Source organism: Felis catus, chromosome A3 (genome assembly GCF_018350175.1).
Source record: "Felis catus isolate Fca126 chromosome A3, F.catus_Fca126_mat1.0, whole genome shotgun sequence".
Lineage (NCBI taxonomy): Eukaryota > Metazoa > Chordata > Mammalia > Carnivora > Felidae > Felis > Felis catus.
In genome coordinates this window covers 90,140,723-90,151,849 of record NC_058370.1, presented here as the reverse complement: position 1 = coordinate 90,151,849, position 11,127 = coordinate 90,140,723, and the positions used below count along the sequence as shown (strand labels likewise).

Sequence of the window (11,127 nt, the reverse complement as noted above, 5' to 3'; positions counted from 1 at the left end):
GTTGTTGTGTTAGCTTTTTTTTTTTTTTTTTTTTTTAAGACAAATGTTTTAATGTGTTCCAGGGGCTTCATAAGAGTGGTGACATCTGCTTCTTTCCTGTTACAATGGCCTTCTCCTAGCAAGCAGAACACTCATGTCCACCAAAAGCCATTCCTCTTTATGCAACACTGGGCAAACAAGAAAAAGTCCTCCCTTTGTCCGGTCTCTGTGCAGAGCACCAGGTTCTTATGATATCATTATCACGATAGTTGGATCCCAGGTTCACTGTTATCTTTCAATATACTCTTTAATCGCAGAATTAAACCTGTATCAGATTGCAGAATCAAACCTTCCCTTCGGGCCTTGGCTATTACTGAACTTTACTATATGCGCCATGACTTGAAAAAGGGGGGAAGGTACTTTCTTTAGAGTATATTAGTTCAACATGCTGATTTTTATTAGCACCAAGACTGTCATTCCACAAGCTGCACCAAAGAGTTCTCTTGCTAATGTCCATCTTTTCCTTTTTCTCTTCCACAAATTTTTCTATAAACTATGATGCCTGCTATTGCTACATTCTGCTAAAACCTAGCAGTCAGAGTGTAATGTCCAAAATAATGTATTATTTTAAATTTAATACAGCTGTATTTCATGTGAGCCTCTTAAACATACCATCACCTCCAAGCATTTTCCTCTCCTGAACAAAATGAAAAACATGGCAAAAATCCAATTCTGAAACCTTTTACCAAAAAGCAAACAAAGGCAATATATATAAAACTGTCTATCTTAAACACAAAAGTCTTCCAAAGAAAATTGAAAGCCTTTACTTCAGGAACTGCATGTGATGCCACATTCATCTCTCACTCACTCGCTCACCAGATGTTTATGAAATGTTTATGGAATCGCTACCAACTAGTAGGTACTATAAAATGAACTAGGCTGAGATCCTGCCCTCAAAAAGTTCATAATCCACCCGTGAAACAAAGTACCTAGGTTCAGAAAGGCTCTGAGCCTAAAAGCACACTGGGCAAACGTAACAAAAATCACTCAGCAGGCTTAAAAGAAACATAATACATTTTTGCCCTCCTTCCTTTTAATGTTTTTCCTAGGGAAAACTATGTTTACCAAAAAAAAAAGTTGCTCCCAGCTCCCAGCAAACAATCCCAACAATCCAAACCGCTCTGTTCAGCATGAGACCCTCACTGGTCTGGAACACCTTCCTCCCCCACTTTGCCCACCATAGGATTCATCCTTTCACTCCCTCCTTCTCCGTGAAACTCTCCTGAACTCTCTCCAGCTCCACGTCACCCGGAGGCAGAGCTAATTACTGCCTTCTCTGATGTACCAAGGTATTACATTATAATTATTTGTTGACCCATCACTCTCTCCACTTGCTTTTTGAAGACACAGACTGGCCTTGTTCCCTTTGCATCCTGAGTACCTAGCCAGGTCCTAGGAATGGAGATGGATGGAACGAGGCGAATCACAGAAACAAATGCTCCAATATACAACGTTTAGAATAAATAGTCTCTTTTCCGCTAGGATTCTTTGCCCAGTTGTTTACACGCAATAAAAGCAAAAGATGAGCATTAGTGATGTTAGAATGCAGGAAACATGCTATTAGGGAAGCTCTCTCCGCTGCTTTATATACAAGCCTCTAGACTGGAAAAGTGATAAAGTTTCTTCTGCTTTGGTTGGGTCTTTGAAAACCAAAGTGAGAATGGTCTGAGATCACTCACTGCCAGTATTTCATATGGTAGTCCTTTGTTCAACTGAGGTTTGTAATTACAAAATAACTGGCTTTGGGAGGCAATAACATACCGTAGCCATGAATACACTTAGAAGATAGGCTAAGTATTTCTTAGATTTTCAGGCATTGTTCAGGCACCAAGTTTCTGACGTTCCATCACACGTGGCAGATGGCTTCACAGCTCATACCAGACACATGAGCAGGGTGTCTGCACTTACAGGATCAGATCAACAAGACTTGGAGCAGCAGGACTACTAGAAAAGCCCCTCTAAACATATCTAACTTCAGTCAGGACAAGGGTTTCCCTTCCTCTATTCAGGTTTCCTGGATGGGTACTCATTTACTTGGGGATGCCACCTGTGATTAGAGAACAAGCTCAGTCCTGACTAGGATTGTAAAGCAGTTTGACATATTCCTTCCGTGGGCACCAGTGACGACCTTTCACGTGGATGTCAAAGCACAGGAGCCAAACATGTGGTCAACACTGAAAGAATACAATGGGTCAGGCAGGGGTTAAGTGCTGGTGATGCCAAGATGAGCAAAACACTAAGCAGCCAACCCAAGGAAGGTCTCAGCAGAAGTCAAGTGCTGCAGCATTTGTGGGTACAAAATGTTATGGGAGCACACAGAGGAGGCAGTGACTAATTCCGCCTGAGGACAGTCACCAGGCTGTGTGGGGTGACGGAAGAGTTGTAGGAGGTAAAACCAGAAACAGCCAGATCAGGGTCCCCCAGTCCACTGGTCATTAGTCACACTTTCCTTGGGCAAGTGCATCCACTTCCAAGGCTTCAACAGCTACCCCCACCATCAACAACTTCCATACCTGAAAGCTCAGTCCCATCCCTCTGGATTTCAGGCACATGTCCTAATCTACCCCAGAACATCTATCTCTGTATGCTTCAGAGGGACCTGATAACTAAACATATCACTCTTACCTCCCCAGACTCCCTCTTCCTTTATTCCCATCTTCAGTTTCCAGTCAGTGTCCAAACTAAAAGCCTCACTGTCATCTTCTATACTAGAAGTGGCCACCTAGTCCTGTCAATCTCACTTCTAAGAATCTCTCTCAAATGACTCCATTCTTCTCCGTCCTTCCATTCCCTCTGTCCAGGCCGGCATCTTCCCACACTCCCACTACTACAACAACAGCCACAAAACCAGTCTAGCTACAAACTCTGTTCCTGCTCATTCACTCAGAGCAATGATACAAGGCACTATGGGTACTGCAGCAAACAAGACATATAAAGAAAGTGCCTGTTTTATGGACCTTCCTATTCGTTCATTCCGGCCAATTTCCATTTTAAAATTAATCTGGTTGTGACACATACCGGCCTCAAATCTTCAGCACCCTCCCCCGCATGGTCCCTCTACTAGCATGGTCCACAAGATTGTTCAACATCTGGCAAGTCTACCCTTCCACCCTCTTGTTCTGCCACACAGGTACATCCCTGTTATTAAAACTGCATGTTTCTTCAGGCTTTGCCTTGGCAAGTGTTACCTGCTGTACCTGGAACATTCCTTTCTCATCTCCCCCTTGGGAATTCCTACCCCAGAGATTCTGAGTTTCCATGCCCAAGCAAGCATGGCACTCATCACATGGTACAGGAATGATGTTTAGAAGTCTGCTCCTCCCACCTGGCTATGAGCTTCTTAAAGGACAGGAATTGTATCACATGTGAGTCTACCCTCATAGCACATATTCGGTAAGTCTTGGTTCAAGAGAAACCAAGGCAGAAGCATATCCATCTGCAAAGGTTAAGACGCAAAGGTCAGGAAAATTGGTCAGGAAAATCAAACTTCACCTAATGGCCTGTCCAAGTACTTCTTTTGTGAAGTACTTTGGTACCTCTGTGGGCTCTGAGAACAGAGCTTCCCTTAGAGGCATGCTTCCCAAAGGCAGAACATCTTGAACACCATCAGGACCCTCCCTTCTCAATCTTTTTGATGTTTCTGATTTGGCTGCAGAAACACACACAGATGTGGTGACTGATCTCACTTTAAACCCATGACCACTAAGTCCAAGTGGGTCCTTAATGCTGCCTAGCAACTCTCTACATTTCTCTTGCTCACTCACTAGACTAATTCATGTCTTTCCTCTCTCCTCACACCCACTCTGCTTAGCTGACCCTTCTTCCCGTTTCACGAGGAAACAACCAAAAGACCTTCCCCAAGTTCCCACCACACCTACTTGAGTCAGTACTCATTTATGTTGCCACGCACACTGTTCCTAGGGATAAACTCTGCTCCTAGCTTAGGCCAACCTCTCTCCACTTCGGCAAGAGATTCCACTCCTTGCTTACTAAAATCACTCCGGTAATTATATCCTGTCTCCTGCTTCACGAATTTTTTTGCCCTCTCTACTAGACCATTTCCACCAGCTTAAAAATATGATCCAATACCTCTTACAAAAAGAAAAAAATGGAAACAACCCCCTCAAACCTTCTTCCCATTTCAGCTACCACCCCATGTCTCCCCTTTCTAGGAAAACTTGTAGTTGTCTGAATCCATTGTCACCTCCCATTCTCCTTGAACCTATGCCAATCAGACTTTCACCCCTACTGCCCCTAAAAACCGTTCTTCTCAAGTTCACCAAAAAGCTCCATTACCTAAACAGCATTACACAGTTGAACATTCCCACTCCCCAAACACCTTCTTCGCTTTGCTTCCAAGACATCATTCTCTTCTGGTTTTTCTCCTACCTCAGTGCTCATTCCCTCTCAGTTTCTTTTGCCTGATTCCTTCTTCCATCTAACTGCCCCATGGCTTAGTCCTTTCCATCAACACAACAAGGTCTCCTGGCTTCAAACACCATCTACATTTATACCTCCAGTCCAGGGAGACTCTGAACTCCAGACGTATATATCAAACTGCCTCTTCAACACCTCCACTCAGATATCTACCAAGCGTACAAAAACCTAACACGACTAAAGGTAAAATCTTGAAACCATCCTCTGTGCTCAGTCTGTTCTTCTCATTCTTCTCCCATTTATGAAAATTTGGAACTCCCATTTTTCGAGTTGCTCAGGCCAAAATGATTGGAGTGATCACGGACCTCTCTTTACCTCATACTCCATCCACATCTGCTACTAAATCCAGTTTGCCCTGCCTTAAAATGTAACTGGAATCCGACTGCTTCTTACCACCTCCACGGTCACCACCCTGCTCGAACTCACCGCAACTCACCATTGCAATAACCACCTGACCCCTACTTTCAACATATCAGCTAAAGTCACCTTCTTATAATTTAAGTCAAATCATGTCACATGACAGCGCAAATCTTTTCCAGTGGCAAGAAGAAGTCCAACATGGACTACAAGGCCTATGCAATCCAGCCACCCCTTACCTTTGGACCTCATCTCCTCCCATTCTCCCCCTTGCTTACTCCACTCCAGCCACAACAGCTTTCTTCTTGTTCCCTGAACACGCTATCCACCTTAGGGCCTTTGCACTTGGTCTTCCCTCTGCCTGGAAGAGTCTCCCAGTTATCCACATGGTTTCATCGCTTTCTTCTGGTTGTTGCTTCAATGTCACCTTCTCAGTGAGGCCTGTCTTGACGAACCTATTTAAAACTGCAACCTCCCTCAATCTCTCACCCCTGAATTTTCTCCCATCACATTCATTACTATCTAATATATTGTTTACTTAATTCATACTGTTTATTATTTACCTCTACTAGAGTTCCGTGAGAGCAGAGATTTTTATTTGTTCTGTTCAGTGCTATATCCTCAGGGTTAAGAACAGTGTTAGCATACGGAAGTTGCTCAAAGGGTTATTTGTCGAATGAATAAAATGAGGAATTCTCAGTTGGCTTCTAGGCTGTCTTCAATTTTCAACACTTATTCAGCACCTCAGCAGGTAAAAGCATCAAGTCAGAACTTAATAACGTTAAACTGAAGCAGGGGCGCCTGAGTGGCTCAGTCGGTTAAGCGCCCGACTTCGGCTCAGGTCATGATCTCACAGTTTGTGCATTCGAGCCCCGCGTCAGGCTCTGTGCTGACAGCTCAGAACCTGGAGCCTGCTTCGGATTCTATGTCTCCCTCTCTCTCTGTCCCTCCCCTGCTCATGCTCTCTCTCAATAATAAATAAACAGTAAAAAAAAAAAAAAAAAAAAAAAAAAAAAAATCGAAGTGTTATGCTTTCATTTGGTTTTTTTGGTTTCTTTTTATCTAACATACCGGGTCTCTACTCTTGTAACAGTTACTTTTAAAACATGTTTTAAGTTTAAAAAGTGAGTTTCTCCTAAGAAAAATGTTACATTATATGGGACTAGAAGAGAGACATGGCAAAATTACTGTAAGTGGTATCTGAATGACTGAACTTTAAGAACTCTCAGGGTAGGGCTACCAGATAAAATACAGGACGCCAGTAAATTTTAATTGTAGATAGATAATAATTTTTTCTCATGCATGTCCCAAATATTGCATAGGACACACACACACATACTAAAATCTGAAATCCTATTTTAAATGGCACTTCACCAGCCCCCCCAAATCCGACATCCCTATTTTAGGAGAACAAAAGAAATTACACCCTGCTCCTTGTCGCATTTATTGCGATCAGAACAAGCTGGTGGAACTCCTGGCTATCTACGGACTTCGTGACTGTGGGAGAGTACTGAGGCCTGACATCCTAAAAATCAAAGAGGCCTCTTTGGGAAGGGAAAGGCCCCGTCACATCAGGTCGCGGGGGCAGGGTGGTCTTGGCCCAGCTCCCTTTCCCAGCCTTTCGGGCACCAGCTCGGGGGAGGCAAAGGCTTGGTAGCCACTTTCCGGCCCTTACCAATATTTCCTTCGATGGAGAGCTTTCGAGGCCCGCGCTTCGCGTGCATGCCCCTGGAGGGGGACACGCCACCGATTCGGCTCTGAGCCATGGAACTGGAAGGTGTTCGCAACAGCCTTCGAAGGAGCTGACCCGCGGTCATCCCACCCACGACTCGCGCAATTATCACTTCCGCGGAGAGCACTTCCGCCCCCGGCTCCGCTGTGCAAGCGCTCCGGCGCGCCTATGACGTCAGGAGATCGCCGGGCAAGAAGTGGGTGGAGTTCAGCTGGCCGCGCGGGGAGGGGCCGAAGGGACCCCTGTGTTCTCGCGAAATTTGTAGCAAAGCAACGCTAGGTGGAAAAGACTTCCAGTGCGGGGGTGCCGGAGCGTTAGTAACTGCGGTTGTCTGGGAGGCTCGCCGTCTCGCTGTTCGTCGGAAGAGCAACATTGTGAAAGAGACGTACGCTCAGCAAGCTCCTCACCTTTGTATTTTTGTGTAACTTTCAAATAAGTCATAACTAAAGACAAAGTAATTGTAATTTTAAACGAGGCTTTTCCAGGTGTTTGCTTTTTATTCTAACTTGGGTAGAAATTGGACTATTTTAAGCAGGAAAATGACGCAATCTGATGATGTACACAAGTTAACTTTTTCCCATTCACGGTGACGCGCAGCACAATGCTGGCACATGACTGAATAAATCAACAAATTAGTTCATTACATCCCACCTCGTATTTTGTCTCTTGAATGAAATAAACGTTCACTCGGTCGATTTGCACAGCAGCCAAAAATCCCATTAGGATAAAGTGGGTGGAGGCTCAGGATGTGAGTGGAACTCGTTTAAAACGTAGATTGGGCTCTGTGGGTGTGAACCACGGCGAGGGTGAGTTGCAGGCCAGCGTGGGGCGGTGGGGAATCTGAGTGGGATTTGCAAAAGGATGAGCAGAGCCAGAGTAGAGAGAGACTTGGCTGGTGTATAAACCTGGAGTCTTGCCGTCGGTGGAGACCTGTGCTCTGTGGAGGGTCAGGGACAGTTCTGAGCTGCTGCACCCGGTGAGGCCTTGACTGGCTTTGTCCTGCCACCACCACCCCGTTGTCATAACGACCTCAGAACTAACGAGTTATGAAATGTTGTCAGAGGGTATTTCCACTTTCCATCGTTGAAACCACAAGAGTCAAACCAGGAGTCCAACAGTTAAAACGGCCTTCAGGCAACACCTTAGAGGGGGGGAGGTTTTAGGAAATGGGGATCAGATTGCGAGGGGTTGGGGAAGGGTTCGTGGCTGGGACACCTGTCTTGCATAGCAAGCACGGGACCTTTTCTTATACTGATGTTTATATGAGATGATTGAAGTGATGTTCATTTATTAAGCACATTATTTTTAAATATAGATTATAAATTTATTTAGGATAACCTGGATGGAGCACTGATAGATACGGGAACAGCTAAAGTCAGTCCCATCCTCTGCTCCTACTCTCACAGGCACCTCCGTGTCAAATCATTGCTTACATTTCTTTAGCTATGTAAACTCAGACTTGGAAAATATTCATCCAAACAAGTTTGAGAGGCTCTCTGAGCCCCCAATGTTTCCCTGCCCTCACTGCCATCTGGGATATCAGGAAAGTTAAATGACGATGTTGTCGGCCACTTTAGGTGCAGACAGGCAACTAACCTGTTCCTAAAAGTTATAATTTTTTTAGACTTTATAGTAAAGTGTAATAAGTAGTAAAGAAAAGCGCATGCATCATAAGTGTACAGTTTAATGAATTTCTCACAAACTGAAAATGTTCCTTGGATTCAGATAAAGAAATAGAGCATTGCTAGTATCTCCTGAATCCATTTGCCCTGCCAGTTACTACCCATCCCAAATAATCCATAGCCTGACTTCTAAGAGCAGACAATAGTTTTGCCTGTTTTTTAGATAAATGGAATCATATAGTATTTCTTTTATTCAACCTAGTATCTATGAGATTTATCCATGCTATATATGTAACTGTAGTTCATTCTCATTTCTGTGTAGTATTCCAATATGTCACTATACCACTATGTATTTTCTCCATTCTACTATCAATGGACATTTATGAGTTTCTAGATTTGGGCTATTATGAATAGGGTTGCTATGAATATTCTTGAATATGTCTTTTGGTGAAGTTAAGCATGCAGTCTTCTTGGATAATTACCTGTGAGTGGAATTGCTATGTGATAGGTTATTTGTATGTTCAGCATTAGTAAATATTCCCAAACAGTAGATAGTTTTTATAGTGTTTGTCCCAATCGACTCGCACCATCATGGGTGAGCGCTGTGGTCATCCTATATTCTTTGTTTTTTTTTTTTTTTGGTCATCCTATATTCTTAACAACATTTGGTATTGTCAGCCTTTTCATTTTGTCCAATATGCTGTAGATAGTTTTCACCTGCATTCTCCTGATGATTTACGAAGTGAAACACTCTTTCCTATGTTTATTGGCTATATCGGTAACTTCTGTTTTGGAGGACCTAGTCAAGTCCTGTGCCCGCTTTTCTATTGGCTATCTGTCTTTTACTTACTGTTCTTTGTTCATTCTGGATATAAACTCCTTTATGAATATTTTCTCTCATTCTGTTCCTTGCTTTTAAAAAGCTTTCAAATTTCCTTGGTGTTCACTATAAGTAAAAAACTAAAATGGCCTAAATTGCCTGTCAGTTGTCCCAATATCAGTGATGACCCCTCTATTCCCTTTTATTTTGTAGTGTTCGTTATTATGTTATATCATGGATTCATATATTTCTTGGTCCTAATTCCAAATTCCCAAGAGAGAGAATCTAATTGGCCCAGCTGTGCCCCAAATGAAGTTCTCATGGAATGAACATGAGTATTTTGCCCCACCCCGTGCATAAAGAAGGAAGGCGATTAAAGGGATCATCATGAGCAAGGAAGACACCCAAAAAGGTAGTGATCGGTCCCTCCTAGAAGGAGCAAACAGGGTGTTTTCATCCCCCCTCAGGTGATGGCCAGAACACAAAAAGCAGCAGTGTCTTGGTGAACAGAATTACATCCTACTTGTCTACAGGAATGAGGCCGCTTTACGCTCCTAGAGTTTGTCAGATATCTGCTGGGATGTATGAACAAGGGTTGATTACACTACACGGACTCTTGTCATTCAGCATCCATTTCTTCACCCAATTTTTGCCGAGCATCTACTATGTTATCAGGCACTCTTTCTAGTCCTTAGAGTACAGCTCTGAAGGATTTACTGTTTTCAAATGTTTGTAAGTGCTATTGTGACAAATAGATACAGACCCATATTACAAAAATGCTACAACATAGCCACAAAAAATAAGAAGGTAAACATATGCCAATGTGACCCTGACTTTCTTTTGCTGCTCGGATATCTGGTCAGTTATAGTCTCATCTACATCGAAGATTTTCTAATGTGCTAGATGATGCTAAGTCAGTTTGGTTAAGCCGGGAAGTATGCTTCTAGAATTCTCTCCTGACAGGGCTTTGAGTTAGAGTCGGCCAAAAGAGGCCCAGGTATAAGATTCAGAAGGCAGAGCCTTAGCCATCGTCTGGGGAGATGTCTTTCAGATACTGTGACAGACAGATGAGTTCACAGAGAGATCCCAGCTTGTCCTCAAAGCCCTAGTGTCTCCTTCCTGATCATCCTACAGTTGTTTCCAGAACTTCACTTCCCCAGCTATTCCCACCTTCAGGTAAAGTCTCATTCCTATAATAAACCCCTTCTTCCCATAATGTGCATGATGGCTCTGCTCCCTTGAATGCACTCTGACTGATATACCTAATCATAAAGGGAGGCATTTAGGGAGCGGTTAGGAGGCATTTAGGGAGCGGTCAGATAGCCAGGGGTGAGGGTTAAGAAAGATAATCCACAAGCAGCACTTACCTCCCGCCACACAGTTACCACCCAGTACACATTACGTGGTAAGTGATGGCTGCCTTCAGCTTGGCCTTCTGTGCCTGGGACATTATTGCTATATTTATCTTTAGTTGATTTCCTGATGTATTTCATCTCTCCTCAAGCCATGTCACCCACCCATGTCCCCCTCACTATCAGCCCATAGTTTGACTTCCACTGAAGACTTCTAGGATAGCACTTCTTGAAGTGGGGCAAGACTGGGTGGGGAACAACCAGTCAGCTTCCCTGTCTTTCCCCACATGGAGATTCTGATGCACCCCTCTGCAGCAGGGATGGTCAGTGCTCCACATTTCCTCGGACCCTGTGTGTGTGTGTGTGTGTGTATGACTCCCTCTGGCCTCCTCCCCTTGCTCTCTCTCCCAACAGCCAGTGCCGACAGCTTTTCTTTGCAATACTGTCCTCATGCTACTGAAGCCCTTTCCCAGCACAGGTGGAAAGCCTGGGACTTTACCTCCCCTCCTCCCCCCCCCCCCCCCCCAGAGTGCATCTTCACTCATCACTGATAGGCTCGTGTGAAAGCCCACTTGTATCCGGTCAGGCTTTCACACCCAGCTGCCTGGGAATCAGGGTGAGGCCACCCTCTGGGGGACTTTGAGAGCTCCCCTGCTGCTCTTCCTCTCCATTTTTGTTCTGCTTCTCTGATTCTGCTCACTGGTTTCCCCTGTGAGCGCTTCCTTAATAAACCGCTTGCCTGTGTAGCCTTACTTCGGGGTCTGCTTC

At 44.2% G+C, this 11,127-nt stretch overlaps 1 protein-coding gene across 6 annotated transcripts in view; it reads right to left on the bottom strand.

The window, feature by feature from the left end:
* Nucleotides 1–6,799, bottom strand: part of DGUOK (deoxyguanosine kinase) — a 29,046-nt gene extending 22,247 nt beyond the window's left edge. For 4 of the 6 annotated variants that reach the window (XM_003984131.6, XM_006930194.5, XM_019827423.3 and 1 more), the window contains exon 1: nt 6,509–6,799. In XM_003984131.6, the coding sequence (XP_003984180.2) occupies nt 6,509–6,650 (142 nt within the window). In that variant the 5' untranslated portion in view covers nt 6,651–6,799. Of the gene's footprint in view, nt 1–5,396; nt 5,577–6,508 lie in introns of those variants that run through there. The other 2 variants (XM_019827425.3, XM_023251776.2) reach the window with 2 other exon arrangements.
* Nucleotides 6,800–11,127: the final 4,328 nt, after the last annotated feature.